The sequence below is a fragment of the Mobula birostris genome, chromosome 2 (genome assembly GCF_030028105.1).
Source record: "Mobula birostris isolate sMobBir1 chromosome 2, sMobBir1.hap1, whole genome shotgun sequence".
In the NCBI taxonomy this organism is placed as follows: Eukaryota; Metazoa; Chordata; class Chondrichthyes; order Myliobatiformes; family Myliobatidae; genus Mobula; species Mobula birostris.
Genome location: NC_092371.1, coordinates 80,892,930 through 80,914,349, shown reverse-complemented (window position 1 = coordinate 80,914,349; position 21,420 = coordinate 80,892,930). Strand labels below are relative to the sequence as shown.

The 21,420-nt window shown below is 45.7% G+C and overlaps 2 protein-coding genes across 5 annotated transcripts in view; one reads left to right on the top strand and one right to left on the bottom strand.

Annotated features, from left to right (window-relative positions):
* LOC140187992 (ranBP-type and C3HC4-type zinc finger-containing protein 1-like) overlaps positions 1-21,420 on the top strand; it is a 64,919-nt gene that overhangs the window by 15,079 nt on the left and 28,420 nt on the right. For 2 of the 4 annotated variants that reach the window (XR_011883203.1, XM_072243863.1), the window contains exons 2-7: positions 2,743-2,829; positions 4,320-4,464; positions 10,980-11,073; positions 15,891-16,089; positions 17,031-17,134; positions 20,450-20,623. Coding sequence is in view for 3 of the 4 variants with exons in the window: in XM_072243863.1 (XP_072099964.1) it covers positions 2,799-2,829; positions 4,320-4,464; positions 10,980-11,073; positions 15,891-16,089; positions 17,031-17,134; positions 20,450-20,623 (747 nt within the window). In the remaining variant the exon portion in view is untranslated. Of the gene's footprint in view, positions 1-1,698; positions 1,803-2,742; positions 2,830-4,319; positions 4,465-10,979; positions 11,074-15,890; positions 16,090-17,030; positions 17,135-20,449; positions 20,624-21,420 lie in introns of all 4 variants that reach the window. The other 2 variants (XM_072243870.1, XM_072243875.1) reach the window with 2 other exon arrangements.
* The window catches only part of tbc1d20 (TBC1 domain family, member 20), a 112,384-nt gene continuing 92,668 nt past the window's right edge, over positions 1,705-21,420 (bottom strand). Inside the window, exons 8-9 of the mRNA XM_072243902.1 lie at positions 17,969-18,090; positions 1,705-4,708 (exon numbers count right to left, since the gene is read on the bottom strand). Of these exons, the coding sequence (XP_072100003.1) occupies positions 4,656-4,708; positions 17,969-18,090 (175 nt within the window). The 3' untranslated portion in view covers positions 1,705-4,655. The remainder of the gene's footprint in view (positions 4,709-17,968; positions 18,091-21,420) is intronic.

The following is a 21,420-nucleotide window of genomic DNA, read 5'->3' as shown; positions in this document are numbered from 1 at the left end:
GTTCCTGTTTGCCCATATAGGCCCATATCTCTCTAAACCTTTCCTCAGACAGTCGGAATGCGTAACTGTTCCTCCCTCCCCATCACCTTCCATGTGAATGCCAGCCCAGGGCTGTGTGCTGAGCCCATTGCTGTACATTCTGCTCACACGTGACTGCATGGCCAAACACCCGCGTAAACACATTGTCATTCACCAATGACTCGACAGTGGTGGCGCTCATCACCAACAATGATAAGCCGGCCTACAGAGAGGAGGTGAAGGGCTCGAGGCCTGGTGCCTGGCAAATGACCTCTTCCTCAATGTTAAGAAGACAAAGGAAATCACAAACAAGAGAAAATATGTAGATGCTGGAAATCCAGAGCAACACACACAAGATGCTGGAGGAATTCAGCAGGCCAGGCAGCACCTATGGAAAAGAGTAAACAGTCGGTATTTCGGGCTGGGACTCTTCATCAGGACTGGAAAAAAAGAGATGAGAGGTCAGAATAAGAAAGTGGGGAGCGGGAATGAAGAAATTCAAGGTAGTAGGTGATGAGTGAAACCAGGAGAGGGGGAGGGGTGAAGTAAAGAGCTGATAAGTCAATTGGTGAAAGAGATACAGGGCTGGAGAAGGGAGAAAGTGATAGGAGAGGACTGAAGGCCCTGGAAGAAAGGGAAAGGGGAGAAGCACCAGAGGGAGGCGATGGGTAGGTGAGAGGGGGAAATGAGAATGGTGAAGGAGAGGGTGGGGGCATTACTGGAAGTTATCAACCAGGAGAACTCATACCACTTGCACTCCTGATTATATCGGTGGCACAGAAGTTTCAAACTCCTGGGCGTGTATATCTGACACACCCTTTCATGTCCCGGAACACATTCTACATAGTCACGAAAACTCACCAACACCTTCACTTTCTGAGGAGGCAAGAGAGCTGGACAATGCACATCCATACTTGTGCCATTCTACAGACATGCAGTAGAGAGTGTTCTAACAAGCTGTATCACTGCTTGGTGCAGAAACTGCACTGTGGCAGATAGGAAGTCAGAACTGCCCAACACATCACCAGCACCAGCCTACCCACCAAAAAAGATATGGCTACCGAAAGATACCAGAAAAGGGCCAGTACCATCGTGAAGTATCCCACCCACCCTGCTCATGAACTGTTTGTCCCACACCCATCAGGGAAGAGACCATGTAGCATTCATGCCAGGAGCACCAGATTCAAAACCAGTTCCTTCCCCAAAGAAGCAAGGCTGATCAAAACCTCCACCCACTAAGCCACCTCCCCACATCCCCAACCACCACTACTGTATCATTTCCTGTCAGGCTCATACTCAACTAATGTACAGATACGCCTGTGTCTAGCATCACTTTATTATGGACATACAATCTCTCTATTTATCTATATATACTATCTTACGTATTTGTATTTACTGTGTTTTTTATTATTCTGTTCTTTATCTTATTGTGTGTTTTTTTTTGTGTTGCATCAGATCTGGAGTAACAATTATTTAGTTCACCTTTACACTTGTGTTTCAGAAATGACCTTTAAACAATGTTGAATCTTGAATTCATGTACCTATCAAAATGTCTTTTAAATGTTGGTATTGTATCAACTACTTTCTCAAGCAGCTCCTTCCAAAGCTGACCACCCTCTGTATAAAGAAGTTGTCCTTTAGGCGCTTTAAAATGTGTTTGTTTATTTATTTATTATCTAGTGATACAGCGTGGAGAAGACCCTTCCGCCTCAGCAACCCCCGACAACCCCGATTAACCCTAACCTAATCATGGGAAAATTCACAATGGCCAATTAACCTACCTGGTACGTCTTTGGAGTGTGGTAGGAAACTGGGGTACCCGGAGAAAACCCACAGGGTCACAGGGAGAACATACAGAGACTCCTTATGAAACAGCACTGGAATTGAACTCTAAACTCCAGAATGCCCTGAGCTGTAATAGCATTGGGCTAACCACCACACCATCGTGGCCTGCTCTCCACTTTGCCCTCTCACCTTAACACATCTCTTAAAGAACTGTTATTTGTCTGGTGCCATTGGGTGCAGGTGTCCGTCTGATCTTTAAATTCCACCTGAGCAGACTTAGTTTAAAACCAGATCAGCAGCATGACTAATGAAACACTTCCATAATTTTTGGAGATGCATTTACATGAGTATCAGCAGAGATTTCAGTCTTCCCCTTTTCAATCCGAATCAGGTTTAATATCACTAAAATACGTCAGGAAATATATTCTATTGCGGCAGCAGTACATTGCAATACATAATAAAAACACTAAATTACAATAAGAAATGCATATTAAAATTAAATTAGTAAGTAGTACAAAAAGAGAGCGGGAAAAGAAGTAGTGAGGAAGTGCACATGGGTTCATTGTCCATTCAGAAATCTGATGGCGGAGGAGAAGAAGCTGTTCCTTCAGGCCTCTGTATCACCACCCTGATGGTAGCAATGAGAAGAGGGCATATCCTGGGAAATTGGCGTCCTTAATGTGTTTTTGAGGCGTCACCTTTTGAAGATGTCCTGGATGCTGGGGAGGCTAGTATCCATGATGGAGCTGGCTGAGTTTACAACTTTCTACAGTTTATTCCAATCCTGTGCAGGGTCCCGCCATACCAGACAGTGATACAGCCAGTTAGAATGCTCTCCACGGTACATCTGTAGGAATTTGCTAGAGTTTTTGGTGATATACCAAGTTTCCTAAAACTCCTAATGAATTATGATATCCTTCTTTCCCTTTGATTACCTAGAGACTTTCCTGCAGTAGTTAATCTAAAAGGCTGGAGAAGTCCGACTAGATCTCAAAATGAATCCGAACATGGACCTGACAGATAGAGGTGAGTTTTCTGAAACCCATATCCTTTGGTAGTGCTGTGGGTGGGTTACAGCAGGCATACAATCTGATGTGAGGAAGCAGACCATTCAGAATCAGGTTTATTATTACTGATGTACGTCATGAAATTTGACCATAAGACTGTAAGATGTAGGAGCAGAATTGGGCCACTGGTTTCCACACAACCCAGCCAGTGAAAATATCATTCCTGCATCCACCACTTCAAAGCAGTAAAAGAATTTTATGGAATTATTTGAATCCATTTCTCATTCAAGACTCAAGGGAGTAGAAGCCCAGTCTGGTGAACCCCTCCTCTGATGATATACACACACCACACCAAGACTGGTTGGACACTGAGGTGTAGTCCATAAGACACTGGAGCAGGACAGGTAATTCAGCCCTTTGAGTCTGTTCTGCCATTCTATCATGGCTGATTTATTATCCCTGTCAACCCCATTCTCTTGCCTTCTCCCCGTAACCTTTATTAGCTTTACTAATCAAGAACCTATCAATCTCCATTTTAAATATACCCAATGACTTGGCCTCCACAGCCTTCCATGGCATTGAATACCACAGATTCACCAACCTCTGGCTAAAGAAGTTCCTCCTCATCTCTGTTGTAAGAGATGTTCTCGTCTTCTGAGCCTGTGCCTTCTGTTCCTAGACTCTCTCACTGTTGGAAACATCCTCTCCATGTGCAGTCTTTCTAGGCCTTTCAATATTCGGTAGGTTTCAATGAGATCTCTCCCCCCCACCCCATTCTTCTAAACCTCAGTGAATGCAGGGATACTGCAGTTGGAGGACTATCCATGAGAGTGTGTGTGTGGGTGGAAGGAGGGTACTTACTGCCCTTTGGGCTGCTGGTGTTTGGTGCAGCAATGAAGGTCCTCCACCTTGGCCTGTCCATATCGTCACACACAGATAAAGAAGGATTCTTCATGGCTGTTTCAGTAGCAATTTTTTTTTTTGACCAGTCACAGTTGTCAGCCCTGATTTGAACCCCCAAACCTGGAGGACTGGTGGACCACTCTTACTCTGGCCTGTACCCTATGACCTGTTTGGCATGGGTGACCATACCAAGAGCCAAAACACGAGGGCCTGATTCCAGCCAACATAGCACTGTGGGTCACTGGGAGCCTCCAAACCCTACAACAAGGTTGTGGTCCTCTTGGAGGGGGGAAGGAAGGTGGGAGGAAGGAAAGGAACTTGTTTTGCTGTTGTTGTCTTGTTGCTTGTTGTGTTCTGTGTTGTTCTGCTGAGCATTGTGGGTATGTTATGTTGGTGTCTGAATGTGAGGTCGAAGTATATGTTAGCTAAAAGAAAGACCCATCACAAGTTCCAGAATAAACAAAGAAATGATTGAAGGGATGGTGAAACAGGAAGAACATAGAAGAGACGATGAAAATCTGTTGCATTTTCCTTGTCTCCTCACCCTGCCCCTATCACAACTCTGTGTGATCAGTAAGGTGACTTTGTTCTGTGTCATTCCTCTAGCAGAGAATGTTGCTTGGGAGCTGAGCCGAGCAATTGAACAGGGGGACAAAGAAACTGCGATGAAGTGTGTGGAGTTCCTGGCTGAGCGACATGTGCCCATCAATGTCCAACTCAACAAATCTGCATACCAACAGCAAGAAATTAGGTAGGTTCATTCTCAGAGGGGAGAGAGTAGTGATTCCTCTAATAGAACCATGCTGTAAAAGCAATTTTCATTCACGTATTGAAGATGCATAGGACAAGTCATATTCATGTGCAGATCTCCACCTCCAAACAGGTCTGTTTAACCTCCATCCCCACTCGAAGCTCTAGAGGAAATCAGTGGCTCAGGCAGCTTCAATGGAGGGAAGTGAACTGTTGACATTTCAAGTCGAGCCTCTTCCTCCACCCTAAAAATAGATAGAATAGTACATTAAAGTATAGGCCCTTTGGCCCACGATGTTGTACCAGCCTTATAATCTACTGTAAGATCAATCTAACCCTTCCCTCCTACACAGCCCTCCATTTTGCTTTCATCTGTGCCTGCTTGCATTTATCCTATCTATACCCCTCATAATTGTTTATACTTCTGTCCAATCTCCCTTCATTCTCCTACGCTCCAGGGAAGTGGTAACAATTCAACCTTTCCCTATAACTCATGCCCTCAAGTCACAGCAACATCTTTGTAAAGTTTCTCTGCACTTTTTCAATCTTATTGATAACTTTCTTGTAGATAGGTGACCAGAACTGCACACAATACTCCACATTTGGCCTCTCAACATTCTACACAGCTTCAACATAACATCCCAACTCCTGTACTCAATATTTTGATTTATAAAGGCCAATGTGTCAAAAGCTTTCTTTACAACCTTATCTACTTGTGACAGCACTTTTTCAATCTTATTGGTATCTTTCCTGTAGATAGGTGACCAGAAATGCACAAAATACTCCAAATTTGGCCTCACAACGTCTTGTACAACTTCAACATAACATTCCTCTTCCTGTACTCAGTTGTTTGATTTATGAAGACCAATGTGCCGAAAGCTTTCTTTACAACCCTATCTACCTGTTCACTTTCTGAAAACTGTTTAGATCACAGGTACCCACTTCCCCTTATTGCTTGGTGAAAATACTAGGCTGCAGATAATGACAGTGCTGTCATCAGCCAGAGTGGAAGTGATTTGGGGTGTTCCATCAATCAGGATAGAACTGCTCTCACTGCTGTAAGTGGCCAAGATTGATTTTGTGCATGGTTACACATTCTCCATTTTTGCATTTTCCCAGAGAAATTATTATTTGTTGTTTCGAGGTACAATGCAGAACAGGCCCTCCCAGCCCAACGAGCTGCACCGCTGAGCAAACCATCTATTTAACCCTAGCCTAATCACGGGGCAATTTACAATGACCACTTAACCTACCAACTAGTTCGTCTTTGGACTGTGGAAGGAAACTAGAGCACCCGGAGGTACACATGGGAAGAACTTATAAGCTTTCTTACAGAGGATGCTGGAATTGAACTCCGAACTCCAATCCTGTGAGCTGTAATAGCGTTATACTAACTGCTATGCCACTTTGGCGTCCTAATATTAGGTCAATTTGGGAAGGTATGTGTAGTTTCAGTTACCTCTAACCTTTGGTTAGACTCAGTTTTGAAATAAATGTGCTTTGCTTCCCATCCACTGGTTCAAGAGGCTATGCCATCTTGTCCTAGACTCTCCCACCATAGGAAACATCATTTCCACATCTACTTTGACTAGGCCTTTCAACATTTCAAAGGTTTCAATGAGATCTCTCTTCATCCTTCTAGATTCCAGAGAGTACAGGCACATAGCCATCAAACATTGCTCATATCACCTGTTCATTCCCAGAATCATCCTTGTGAACCTCCTCCAGTGCCTGAACATCTTTTAGATAAGGAACCCAAAACTGTTCAAAATACTCAAGGTGCCTCGCCAGTGCCTTATAAAGCCTCAGCATCACATCGCTGCTCTTATATTCCAGACCTCTTGAAATGAATGCTAACATTTCATTTGCCTTCCTCAGCAGTGACTCAACCTGCAAGTTAACCTTTAGGGTATTCTGTACAAGGACTCCCAAGTCCCTTTGCATCTCAGATTTTTGGATTTTCTCCCCATTTAGAAAATAGTCTGCACGTTTATTTCTTCTACCAAAGTGCATGACCATTTTCAAACATTGTATTTCGTTTGCCACGTTCTTGTCCATTCTCCTAAGCTGTCTAAATCCTTCTGCAGCCTTCCTGTTTCCTCAACACTACCTGCCCCTCCACCAATCTTCATATCATCTGCAAACTTGGCAACAAAGCTATCTATTCCATCATCTAAATCATTGATATACAGCATAAAAAGAAGCAGTCCCAACACCAATCCGAGTGGAACACCACTAGACACTGGCAGCCAACCAGAAAAGGATAGTTTTATTCCCACTTGTGCCTCCTACTAGTCAGCCAATGCTCTAACCATGCTAGTAACTTTCCTGTAATACCATGGGCTCTTAACTTGGTAAGCAGCCACATGTGTGGCACCTTGTCAAGTGCCTTCTGAAAATCCAAATATACAACGTCAACTACATCCCCTTTATCTATCCTACTGAGGCCAGGCTAACTGGTCTATTATTTCCTTTCTGCTGCCTCCCTCCTTTCTTAAAGAGTCGAGTGATAGTTGCAATTTTTCAGTCCTCCAGAACCATGTCAGATTCCAGTGATCTTTCAAGAATCGTTTCTAATGCCTCCACAATCTCTACCATTACCTTTCAGAATCCTAGGGTGCAGTTCATCTGGTTCGGGTGACTTGTGCACCCGCTTTTTGAACACCTTCTCACTTGTAATAGTAACTGCACTCACTTCTCTTCCCTCACACCCTTCAACACCTGGCACACTGCTAGTGTTTTCCACAGTGAAGATGGATGCAAAATCCTCATTTAGTTTATCTGCCATCTCCTTGTCCCCGGTTATAATTTCTCTGGCTTCATCTTCTAGCAGTCGTATATTCACTATCATCACTCTTTTATTTTTTATATACTTGGAAAAAGCTTTTTCCATCCATCTTGATATTGTTTGCTAGCTTGCTTTCATATTTCATTTATCCCTCCTAGTGATTCTCTTAGTTGTTTTCTGTGTTTTTAAAAGTTTCCCAATCCTCTATTTTCCCACTAATTTTGCTTTGTTGTATGCCTTCTGTTTTGCTTTTACAATATCTTTGACTTCCTATTTTGCCATTTGAGTATTTGTTTTTGGAATACACATATCCTTCACCTTCCTCATTTTCCCCAGAAACTCAAGCCATTGCTGCTCTGCTGTCATCCCTGCCACCATTTCCTTCCAATTTACTTTGGCTAACTCCTCTCTCATACCACTGTAATTTCCTTTACTTCACTGAAATATTCCTGTGTCAGACTTTATTTTCTCCCTATCAAGTTCCAAATTGAATTCAATCATACTGTGATCACTGGTTCCGAAGGGTTTCTTTACTCTAATCACCTCTTGGATTAGTTCCTGAGGATTGGAGGGTGGCTAATGTAACCCTGCTTTTTAAAAAAGGAGGGAGAGAGAAACCGGGGAATTATAGACTGGTTAGCCTGACATCGGTGGTGGGGAAAATGCTAGAGTCAGTTATCAAAGGTATGATAACAGCTCATTTGGAAAGCGGTGAAATCATCAGACAAAGTCAGCATGGATTTGTGAAAGGAAAGTCATGTCTGACGAATCTTACAGAATTTTTTGAGGAAGTAATTAGTAGAGTGGATAGGGGAGAACCATTGGATGTGGTATATTTGGATTTTCAAAAGGCTTTTGACAAGGTCCCACACAGGAGATTAGTGTGCAAGCTTAAAGCACACAGTATTGGGGGTAAGGTATTGATGTGGATCGAGAATTGGTTGGCAGACAGGAAGCAAAGAGTGGGAATAAACGGGACCTTCTCAGAATGGCAGGCAGTGACTAGTGGGGTACCGCAAGGCTCAGTGCTGGGACCCTAGTTGTTTACAATATATATTAATGATTTAGACGAGGGAATTAAATGCAGCATCTCCAAGTTTGCGGATGACACGAAGCTGGGTGGCAGTGTTAGCTGTGAGGAGGATGCTAAGAGGATGCAGAGTGACTTGGATAGGTTAGGTGAGTGGGCAAATTCATGGCCGATGCAATTTAATGTAGATAAATGTGAGGTTATCCACTTTGGTGGCAAGAACAGGAAAACAGATTATTATCTGAATGGTGGCCAATTAGAAAAAGAGGAGGTGCAACGAGACCTGGGTGTCATTATACACCAGTCATTGAAAGTGGGCATGTAGGTACAGTAGGCAGTGAAAAAGGCGAATGGTATGTTGGCATTCATAGCAAGAGGATTCGAGTACAGGAGCAGGGAGGTTCTACTGCAGTTGTACAAGGCCTTGGTGAGACCACACCTGGAGTATTGTGTGCAGTTTTGGTCCCCTAATCTGAGGAAAGACATTCTTGCCATAGAGGGAGTACAAAGAAGGTTCACCAGATTGAGTCCTGGGATGGCAGGACTTTCATATGAAGAAAGACTGGATCGACTAGGCTTATACTTGTTGGAATTTAGAAGATTGAGGGGGGATCTTATTGAAACGTATAAAATTCTAAAGGGATTGGACAGTATGATCATACTGAATGGCAGTGCAGGCTCGAAGGGCCAAATGGCCTACTCCTGCACCTATTTTCTATGGTTCTATGTTTCTATTACATAACACCTAATCCAGTGTAGCTGATCCCCCTAGTGGGCTCAATGACAAACTTTTCTAAAAAGCCATCTCGTAGGCATTCAACAAACTCACTCTCTTGAGATCCATCAGCAACCTGATTTTCCCAATCGACCTGCACATTAAAATCTCCCATGACTATCATACCTTTGCCCTTCTGACACGCCTTTTCTATTTTCCGTTGTAATCTGTAGTCCACTGTATATAACTGCCATCAGGGTCCTTTTACTCTTGCAGTTTCTTAACTCGACCCACAAGGATTGAACATCTTCCGATCCTATGCAACATCTTTCTCATGATTTGATGCCATGCTTTACCAGCAGAACCACACCACTCCCTCTGCTGACTTTCCTATCCCTCTGATACAAAGTGTAACCTTGGACATTCAGTTCCCAACTACAACCATCCTTCAGCCACGATTCAGTGATGGCCACAACATCATACCCAAAAATCTGTAAAAGTGCAACACGATCATTCTCCTTGTATCTTATACTTAGTGCATTGAGATATAACATTGTGTTTGCTACCCGTTTTGATTCTGCATCCCTAATGCACTGATGCTCCCCCTGCTGGCTGAAATTTTGTCCTATCATCTCTCTGCCCTTCCTAACAGTCTGAATGCACACTATCTTTGCTTTTTTACCATCCGCCCTATCCTGAGTCCCTTCACTCTGGTTCCCACCCCCCTGCCAAGTTAGTTTAAACCCTCCCCAACATCTCTAACAAACCGGCCCACAACAATATTGGACCCCTTCAGGTTCAGGTGCAACCGATTCCCCAGAAGAGGTCCCAATGATCCAAGAGCCTGAAGCCCCGCTCCCTGCACCAGCTTCTCAGCCACGCATTTATCTGCCAAGTCATCCTGTTTCTACCATCATTGGCCATGGGACAGGCAGTAATCCAGAAATTACTACCCTGGAGGTCCTGCTTCTCAGCTTTCTGCCGAGCTCTCTAAATTCTCTTTTCAGAACCTCTTTATTTTCCTTCCCATGTCATTGGTACCAATATGTACCAAGACATTTTGCTGCTCTCCCTCCCCCTCCAAAATGCTGTGGACACGATCCGAGACGTCCCTGACCCTGGAAACTGGGAGGCAAGATACCATCCGGGTGTCCTGTACACGTCCACAAAATGTCCAGTCTGTCCCTCTGACTATTGAGTCCCCTATCACTACCGCTCCCCTCTTCTCCCCTTTTCCCTTATGCACCATGGACCCATGCTCAGTGCCAGTGACCTGGTCTCTGGCATTGCCCCGGGAGGACATCTCCCACAACAGTATCCAAAACAGTATACATATTATTGAGGTGAATGGCCACTGGGTGCTCTGTGCTAATTGCCTATTCACCTTCCCATTCCTTCTGATAGTCACCCAGCTATCTGCCTCTTGCAACTTGGTGGTGACTACTTCCCTATAGCTCCCAACTGATGAGCTCCCCGCTCTCCTGTACAAGCCGAAAGTCATCCAGCTGCTGCTCCAGATCCCTAACACGGTCTTCAAGGAGCTGCAGCTGGATGCATTTCACACAAAGGTAGTTCTCTGGGAGACTCTCCCAGTACTGCCACATCCAGCATGAAGAACACACAATGACCACTTAAACTACATTAAGTACCCTTGACACAGTAAGAAAAAAGGGAAACTTAACAGAAACCTTCTTGAACAACTTAGCCGGAGGCAACTCCTCTTCCGAGCCAAAGTCTCCTTTGAGCCAAGGCTTGACGCTCCCACTCCCAACAATGGCTGCTCCCTTCTGTACTTTTATTTACTCCTCTCTGCACTGCTCCTGCCGCTGGAATGACACCAAACGCCCGCAAAGCTCTCCTTTTAAACGAGCGCCACCGACCTCTGGGAAGCCTCCAGACTGTGCAGTACAACAATCATGCCACTAAATATAAAATCCTGTCTACCTTCCTGAGGGAGTGATTTTGCACCACTTTGCACCACAGGTTAAGAGTTGGTGTGGAAGACTGGTGGACGAGTGGTACAACCATCACAATGAACGTGTTTCCTTACACAACTATTGCAATGCTGAAGACAAAGGTAAGATGGGATACTCGCCACCATGAAGTACAAAGCTTAGTCAGGGCGATTGTGTGCGGATTTACAATGGGAAATCATAAACAATGGGAAGCAGATCAAGCCCAGCAAGTACTAAGAAACACACACAACATGCTGGAGGAACTCAGCAGGCCTAGCAGTGTCAATAGAAATGGATAAACAGTCGACATTTTGGGATGACACAATTCAGGACTGGAAAGGAAGGGGGAAGACACCAGAATATAAAGGTGGAGGGGCGGTGACGGGAAGGAAGATAGCAGGAGGGTGATAGGTGAAGCCAGGTGGGTGGGAAAGGTAAAGGGCTGGAGAGGAAGGAATCTGATAGGAGAGGGGAGAGGGGGAGAAAAGAAAAAAGTAAGATGGAGGAGACGGAGACTTGGGGGGAAGTGATAGGCAGGTGAGGAGAGGTAAGAGACCAAAAGGGGGAGGGAAATGTTTTTACTGAAAGGAGAAAATGATACTCATGTCATCAGGTTGGAGGCTACCCAGATGGAATACAAGGTGCTGACCTCCACCCTGAGGGTGGCCTCATCTTGGCACAAAAGGAGGTCCTGGACTGACGTGTTCGAATGGGAATCAGAAGTAAAATTGGGATGTCCCACCTTAGGCGGATGGAGCAGAGGTGCTAAGAAAGCAACATCCACAATTGTGTTGGGCAGTGGAAGTGGAGCTAACAGAGTCGCTGCCTCACAAAGCTAGAGCCCCAGGTTTGATCTCGACCTTGGATACTGTCTCTGTGGAGATTGCACGCTGTCCTCAATTTTTCTGGAGGAATTCAGGGGTTGAGAGAGATAATAAATCAGCCATGATGGAATGGTAGAGCAGATTTGAAATGGCCTAATTCGTCACCTATGTCTTATCAAGTTCAAGTTCATGTATGTCAGTCAATCACAGGTGAATACCCATGAATACAGCCAGACAACAGCGTTCCTCCAGGGCCATGATGCAAAACACAGTTCCAACAGACATTAACAGCACAAGGACTGGTTTACCTGCTGCTGTAAGATATCCCTAGTTAGTAGATAGGGGCTCGAATTTGAAGGGAGTTGGTAAGAATGTAGGTGGGGGGGTGGGAATTAAACAAAAATAAATTGGAATAACATGGTGAATGTAAATGGTGAGCATGGACTCTGAGCTGGGGGGATGGAGAGTGTGGATTCAGGAGTGGGGGGAGTGTGGACTCTGAGCTGGGGGGTGGGGAATGTGGACTCTGAGCTGGGGGTGGGAGGAGTGTGGACTCTGGGGTGGGGGGAGTGTGCACTCTGAGTTTGGGGGGGTGGGGGAAGTGTGGACTGAGTTGGGGGTTGGGGGGAGTGTGAGCTGGGGGGGAAGTGTGGACTGAGGTGGGGGGGTGTGAGCTGGGGGTGGGGGGAGTGTGGATTGAGATGGGGGTGGGGGGAGTGGACTGAGCTGGGGGGGTGGGGAAAATGGACTCTGAGCTGGGGGTGGGGGGAGTTGGACTGAGCTGGGGGGTTGGGGGGAGTTGGACTGAGCTTGGGGGATGGGGGTGTGTGGACTGAGCTGGGGGGATGGGGTGAGTGTGGACTCTGCTGGGGGGTGGGGGGAGTTGGACTGAGCTGGGGGTGGGGGGAGTTGGACTGAGCTGGGGGGGTGGGGAGTGTGGACTCTGAGCTGGGGGGTGGGGAATATGGACTCTGAGCTGGGGGGGTGGGAGGAGTTGGACTGAGCTGGGGGGGTGGGGGTGTGTGGACTCTGAGCTTGGAGGGGTGGGGAGAGTGTGGACTGAGTTGGGGGGAGTGTGAGCTGGGGGGGAGTGTGGACTGAGCTGGGGGGTGGGGGTGTGTGAGATGGGGGTGGGGGGAGTGTGGACTCTGAGCTGGGGGGTGTGGGGAGTGTGGATTGAGCTGGTGGGGTGGGGGTGAGTGTAGATTGAACTGGGGTGATGTGGAGAATGTGGACGGCTGGTGGGTGGGGAATATGGATTTGGCTGGGGGGGTGGGGAATGTGGACTCTGGGCTGGGGTGGAGGGTGTGGACTCTGAGCTGTGGGGTGTGTGGACTCGGGTGGAGGGTGTGGACTCAGGTGGAGGGTGTGGACAGTGGGCTGGAAGGTGTGGAGAGTGTGGAATCGGGAGGTGTGGAGAATGTGGACTTGGTGGGGGCGAGGGAGTGTGGACTCTGAGCTGGGGGTAGGGTGGCCCATTTTTGTATTTTGTCTCTCTACAATGTAAGGTCTTTGCCAGTGGTGTAGTGGTATCTGCTCCCAGACTTTGGAACGAGGTCCCCGGTTTGGCCAGCTCCTTGCACACTTTCTGTCTGTGCTTGGTTAAGCATCAAGCTAGCAACTCAGCGTTGTAAAGAACAGACAAACTGCTAACGAAATGGCAAGGTTGCCACCCAATGCACCAAACAAAGTGCAGGCAGGAATTTTACCTTTTCGATAACTCTAATGCCCATTTGTGTCCCGTTAAGTACGACTTCCTGACCAGGCTACCGTTCAAGGCATTGGTGCTGGGTTTGCCTTCCTTCAGCCAGGAGGTTACAGGTTCAATCCCCGCTTGTAATAGTGGGAGGCACCACTGCTCTGTTGGAGTGTTGGAGCATTGAGCTGAATGGGTGGGCACAGGAACTACTCCATAAATATTCCATTAGCCATTGACTTGTTTATCTTTATTCAGAAAAAATACTCCATACAGGCATTAGGTACACACACAAAATGCTGGAGGAACTCAGCAAGTCAGGAAGCATCTACGGAGAAGAATAAACGGTCGACATTTCATTGGGACTAGAAAGGAAAGGGGGAGAAGCCAGAATGAGAGGGTGGGGGGAGGGGAAGGAGTCCAAGCTGGCAGGTGGGTGTGGGAGGGGTGATGAACTAGGACAGCGGTCCCCAACCACCGGGCCACAGAGCATGCGCTACTGGGCCGCGAGGAAATAATATATATTTGGCGATATGAGTCAGCTGCACCTTTCCTCATTCCCTGTCACGCCCACTGTTGAGCCATTATGCACGCAAGGTCATTACGTGTCCATGTCAGCACGGGAAGATCAACTCCTCGCGCTTGCAAATGACAGCGGGCTGAAAAGTATGTTTGACATAACATCTCTGTTGGCATTCTGGATCAAAGTCAAGGCTCAATATCCTGAGATAGCCACGAAAGCACCGAAAACGTTGCTTCCATTTCCAACATATCTCTGCGATGAATGCAACGAAAACTAAATTGCGGAATAGACTGCTCATTAGGAACCCCCTTCGAGTATCGCTGTCACCCCTCGATAGGACCGTCTCGTTGCAGGGAAACAAGCCCAGGGCTCCCACTGATTCAGCGATATTGGTGCGTTGCAATGATTTTATATGTTCATAGGGGGAAATATGCGCTGTGCGTTTAATATCCAAACGTTACTTAAAATGTTGTGATGCTATTGATTTATATAACCATATAACAATTACAGCACGGAAACAGACCATCTCTGACCTTCTAGTCTGTGCCGAACGCTACTCTCACCTTATCCCACCGACCTGCACTCAGCCCATAACCCTCCATTCCTTTCCTGTCCATATAGCTATCCAATTTAACTTTAAATGATAATATCAAACCTGCTTCTGCCACTTCTACTGGAAGTTCAACATTTACTTCAAACTTCCCTGTTCTCCCCTGATAATTGGCTTTTCACTATATTCATGTGAGGAAAATATGCGCTGTGTGTTTAATATTAAATTCGTTAGATAAACCCTTTTAGAAACGAAATTGAGTGTATTAGCCACTTATCACCAATATTTCGGTCGTGATTAACCGCGCCCCCCCCCCGAACAGAATTATCAAAAACAATTTGTAGAAAAATAATTGGCACGTGCACACATGCACACTGGTGCCCGCCCAAGGCTTCATGGTCATTGTAGTCTTTCTCGGGGTAAACCCAACGTATTTGACTGCTACTCTTGTCCGTTGCCAACCCTACCCATGCCTCCCCCCCCCCCAGTCGGCCGGTCCGCAAGAATATTGTCAATATGAAACCGGTCCGCAGTGCAAAAAAGGTTGGGGACCCCTGAACTAGGAAGCTGCAAGGTGATAGGTGGAAAAGGTGAAAGGCTGAAGGAGGAATCTAACGGGAGAAGAGATTGGACCATGGGAGAAAGGGAAGGAGGAAGGGCACCAGACGGAGGTGATGGGCAGGAAGGGAGAGGAGAAGGGTTAAGAGGGGAACTGGGATGGGGAATGGAGAAGGTGTTGTATACTTCAGCAGTGTGGCACTCCTGCACCAATCCAGTATCACAGATACAGTACCGCAAGGGTGCTGAGGTGTCACAGATGCAGGCAGTGGGTACTTGCAATTAGTGTGCAGTTGAGAGAGAGAGAAAAAATATATATATTCTGTCTGGGTACCTCTAATTTGATGGCGTGAACCTCAATTTCTATAACTTCTGGTAATTTCTCTCCTGCCCCCACCCCCCCCATTTGCGTCAATGACCAACACTGTCCGAGGATTTGCTGGGGGCAGCCCAAAACTAGTGCCACACTTCTGGCACCAACATAGCATGCCCACTACTTGCTATCCCTAACCCGTATGTTTTGGAAATGTGGGAGGAAACCCACGAGGTGACAGGGAGAACGTATAAACAGACAGTGGCAGGATTGAACTGGCACTGTAATACGATTATGCTAACCGCAATGCCACCGTGCCGGAACCCTGTATGCTCTGAATCAGCAAGGCAGAGAAGGCTATAGGACCAGTTCTGGTGAATGGGGTTAGTATAGATGGGTACCCTTTGAGGGCTGAAGGGTCTGTGTCTGTGCTCTGTAACTCTTTGACAGTTTCCCCTTTCTGTTGTCTGTAAAGATGCATAAAGACTACAGTTTCAGTCCTAAACTGCAACAGTGGATCATTGCACAGCGCCTGGCGAAGGACCACGAAACTCTTTCCTTTCATGGCATCAAAAAGGATGGGGATACGGCCTACCTGTACCTTTTGACAGCCAAGCAGGTCGCACAGAATGACCCTGTGCAGCTATCAGCAGAAGCACCTCAGGTGGCTACTGGTGAGTAATAGGGTCTCAGCACCTCTACCTCTCAAAACACCTCTACTGTTGAGACTATGGGTGGGGAATCGTCCTTCATTCTTCATTCATAGGATGTGACCATGACATTATTTCTTCTGAAGCCCATCGCCCCTACTTCGGCATAGGCTGCTAAGTCCTGGGCCGGTCGTACAAGTTGTCCTCTGGTGTAGCCCATTTTCAAAGATCCTTCTTGTCTCGGGGATGAGGTCTTTGGAGCCTCTGTTGGCATTTCTGTAGCTCTGGGCTTTTACGGAATGGGGTTGCTAGCCCCTGCTCTCACAGCTGTGCTTGAGACTGTCCATGGTGGAGTTACTGACTGACTTTTATTGCCCACCCCTATATGCCCCTTGTGAGGCCATTTCACGCGGTGATTAAAAGGTAAATACACAGATGAGTCTGGACAGATTGGGAAAAACCAGTAGATAATCCTTCCCTGAGGAATGTCTGTGAAACTTAATCCCAATACTCTCTATCCCATGTGAGGGGGACTCTCTGCTTTGTAATGAAAGATTTTTAGATTTAAGATATAGACTCATTTGCCACATGGACATTGAAATATCAAAACATACAGTGAAACACATCATTGAGTCAACGATCAACACAGTCCGAGGATGTCTGGGGGCAACTCACAAGTGTCGCCATGCTTTGGGTGCCAGCAAAGCATGCCCACCACTCACTAACCCTAACTCAAACATCCTTGGAACGTGGAATGAAACTGTAGCACCCAGAGGAAACCATATAGTTACACGGAGAAAGTACTAACTCCTTATGGACATTGGTGAGAATTGAACCCCGATTGGTGATCGCAAGCTCTGTAGCACAAACAAAGAAGAAAACTTAGGTTCATAAATGGTTCACGGATTTGACTGCAGAATGGTTTTGGAATGCTAAAATGCACCATTTTTTCCCTCTGGATACAGATGAACCAAGACCAATTAGGGAGCAACTTCTCCCAGTGTTGGAAGCGCGTGGCACCACAGCACAGTTGAATGAAGGACGGTGTTTGGCAAAAGCAGTGCCTCAGGTGGGTCCAAATTTTTGTACGTATGTGTTGTGTGAAGCATCCATCCCTCCCTTCTCTCCCTTGCAGAATGGGCCTTTCGAGCCACACTACTCAGTAATCGCCTTATTTAATCCTGATCTAATCACCAGACAACTTATAATGACCAATTAACTTGCCAACTGTTATGTCTTTGGATTGTGGGAGGAAACCAGAGCACCCAGAGGAAGCCCACACAATCATGAGGAGAATGTGCAGGCAGCAGCGGGAATTGAACTCAGGTCACTGGTACTGTAAAGTGTTGTTCTGCCCCTCATGGTGCCCGACTGTCCTTGGGCTGGAGAGGACACAAGAGTATCGATGAACAGAGGGACCTTAGTGGGTTCAAGTCCATAGTTCCCTGAAAGTGGCCACGCAGGGTGATAATCATGTCATCATGATAATCAGAGTCACGCTGTCTTAAAAGTTCCTTCTCCCAGGCAATTATTCTGATCAACCATTCTTGTTAGCTCCCCTTCCCCCTCAATCTATTGCCTCAGTCACTGCACTGTAAACTCCTTAAAACACTTTTCATAATGCTGTTAACATTGTAAATATACAGTATGCATTTTGTACATTCCATATCTGTACTTATAACATTATTTTATATCATTATTTATTATTTATAATTGTTGATGTTTTTATTGTATGCCGCACCCTGACCAATATCCTAACATGAAGCAAATTCCTACGACCTGTAAGTATACGTGATGGATAAAGTTGACCTGTGATCTTTGATTAAATCCTGATGAGAGGTCCCCTGACATTAACCCCACTTCCTTCGCCTCAGTTATTCCTTCTCCCAGCTCAGTCGCTCACCTGAGCCCATTCGTGGCTGCGTTTCCTGCTGATGGCACAATGAGGAGTAGGCATGTTCTGGAGGGCGAGGGTCCCTATTAAGGATGTTGCCACCTTGTAGATGTCCTTGATGGTGGTGAGAGCTACAGTTGCAAGAAAAAGATTGTGAGCATTAATTACTCATGAAATGTGGACTGATCTTCATCTAGGTCACTAGAATAGATAAAGAAAATATCCTAAACTAATAACACTCAAACAATTGTACTTTTAATATTTTTATTGAATACATTGTTTAATCATTCACAGTCCAGGCTGGAAAAAGTATGTGAATCCTTGTACTTAATAACCGGTAGAACCGCCTTTAGCAACAATAACCTCCACCAAACATTTCCTGTAGCTGCTGATCAGACGTGCACAATGGCGAGGAGGGACTTTAGATCATTCCTCCATACTAAACTGTTTCAGTTCATCAATATTTCTGAGATACCTTGCATGAACAGCCCTCTTCAGGTCATGCCACAGCATCTCAATTGGGTTAAGGTCCAGCCTCTGACTTGGCCATTCTAAAACACAAATTTCCTCTTTTTAAACCATTCTGTTGATTTACTCTTGTGTTGCATCATCCAACTTCTATTAAGCTTCAGGTGGTGGACCACCATCCTGATGTTCTCCTGTAAAATGTCATGATACAATTTTGAATTCATTGTTCCCTCAACAATTGCAATCTGTCCAGGCCCTGAGGCAGCAAAGCAGCCACAAACCATGTTTCCACTCTGCTTCACAGTTGGGATGAGGTTTTAGTGTTAGTGTGCAGTGCCCTTTTTCCTCCAAACATAGCGGTGTGTATTTCTGCCAAAGAGTTGAACTTTTGTCTCATCTGTTCACGGAACATTGTCCCAGAAGCATTGTGGAACATCCGAGTGACCTTTTGTAAACTTCAGATATGCAGCAATTTTTTTTCGGAGAGCAATGGTTTCCTCTATGGTGTCCTTCCATAAACACCATTCTTGTTCAGTGTTTTTCTGATAGTGGGCACATGAACAGAGACTTTAACAAGTTCCAGAGATATCTGCAGGTCATTTGCTATTACCCCTGGGTTCTTTTCCACCACCTTCAGCATTGCACATTGTGCTCTTGGTATGATCTTTGCAGGACACCCACTCCTAGGGAGAGTAGCAACAGTACAGAATTTCCTCCATTTGTAGAGAATTTCTCTTACTGTGTACTGATGAATACTTGGGTCTTTAGAAATGCTCTTGTCGCCTTTTCCAGCTTCATGCTTCTCTACAATTCTTCTAAGTCCTCTGAGAGTTGTTTTGATTGAGGCATGGTGCACATAAACAGATCTTTCTTGAGAAGTGCAGGCTGTCAGTAACCTGACTTTGTGTCTTTTTTCTAGGGCAGGGCACCTCTATAACCCACACCTTCCATCTCATCTCGTTCATTGGGTCACCTGACTCCGAATAGCTTTTGTAGAAGGAATTACCCCAAAGGTTCATGTAGGTTCTTAAACCTAGACTGTGATTTTTTTTTTCAAAATGGTGTACTTAGCATTGATAAGAAGAAATACAATTGTTTGTGTTTTATTAGTTTGGGCGGATTGTATCTGTTTAGGATTGTGATTTAGATGAAGATCAGACCACATTTTATGAGCAATTAATGCCAAAAACCAGGTAATTGCAAAGGGTTCACTAACTTTTTTTTGTAACTGTGGCCAAAGGTCCCTGATAATGGATGTTGCTTTCTTGTAGGTGTGCTTGATGGTGGTGGGAGCTATACCAGTGTACACATCTAGATATTGTGCACTCCCTGCAGTGTGGGGACTGAGACACGAATGCCTGACTTGATACATTTAAATAGAATATAGAACAGTACGGCACAGTACTGATGTCCTGATGAAGGGTTTTGACCTAAAACATCAACTGTTTATTTTCTGCAGACACTACCTGACCTGCAGAGTACTTCCAGCATTTTGAGTGTGTCACTGACTTTGATGGCGGCAAGGCGGAGATGTGTACGTCTCTACCAAGGGAGGTGTAAGAAGCTCTTTCCCTCCTCTAGCCTGCAGGTTCCCAATGGGCAAGGTGTGCCATCTGCTGAGCCCCCCAATCAGGGTCATGTGAAACCATGGGAGCAGGTGATGGATGGTCGTATGAGCAGTTGGTACATATCACAAGTCCTGACACTGATACCAGGCAGACAACCTCTGAAGAGTATGGATAATGACTGTGGTCACCTGTCTGGTAAAGACACTGTCCAGAAGAAGGCAATGGCAAACCACTTCTGTAGAAAAAAATTGCCAAGAACAATTATGGTCATTGACAGACCGTGATCGCCCATGTCATAATACATGAAGCATGATGATGACATCATACAACACTGCACACAATGATGATGATAATATGACTTGATATTGCAGAGTCTGAGAAAAATTGTTTATCTTAATACAGGGAAAGTAGAACCATAAGAAAAAATGTATTTTTTTTTTATCCTTCCTGTTAGATTGGCTGGAACTGTCCAGGATGCACATACGTCAATAAACCAACTCGTCCGGGGTGCGAGATGTGCAGCACAGCCAGGCCAGATGACTACCAGGTTCCCAACACCTACAAACCTGACCAGGAAGAACTGCAGAGGATGAAAGAGGAAGAAGCAGCTTTCGAACAATATGAAAAAGTAGGGTTCTTTTGATAACTGCTGTTCCATTTAGTTTCTTGCCTTCAGATTCAAAGTAAATTAATTGTCAAAGTAGATCTACACTTAGTGGCCACTTTATCAGGTACAGGAGTGGCACCTTTTGTGGTCTCCTGCTGCTGTAACCCATCCACTTCAAGGTTCGATGTGTTCAGAGATGCTCTTCTCCACACCACTGTTGTAAGACAATAGACAATAGGTGCAGGAGTAGGCCATTCGGCCCTTCGAGCCAGCACCGCCATTCACTGTGATCATGGCTGAACATTTCCTCAACTCCGTTCTAAATGGCCTACCCCTTATTCTTAAACTGTGGCCTCTGGTTCTGGACTCACCCATCAGCGGAAACATGCTTCCTGCCTTCAGCGTGTCTAATCCCTTAATAATCTTATACTTTTCAATAAGATCCCCTCTCAGCCTTCTAAATTCCAGAGTATGCAAGCCCAGTCGCTCCAATCTTTCGACATATGACAGTCCCGCCATCCCGGGAATTAACCTTGTCAACCTACACTGCACTCCCTCAATAGCAAGAATGGCCTTCCTCAAATTTGGAGACCAAAACTGCACACAGTACTCCAGGTGTGGTCTCACCAGGGCCCTGTACAGCTGCAGAAGGACCTCTTTGCTCTTATACTCAATTCCCCTTGTTATGAAGGCCAGCATACCATTAGCTTTCTTCACTGCCTGCTGTACTTGCATGCTTGCTTTCAGTGGCTGATGTATAAGAACTCCTAGATCTCGTTGTGCTTCCCCTTTTCCTAACTTGACTCCATTTAGATAAT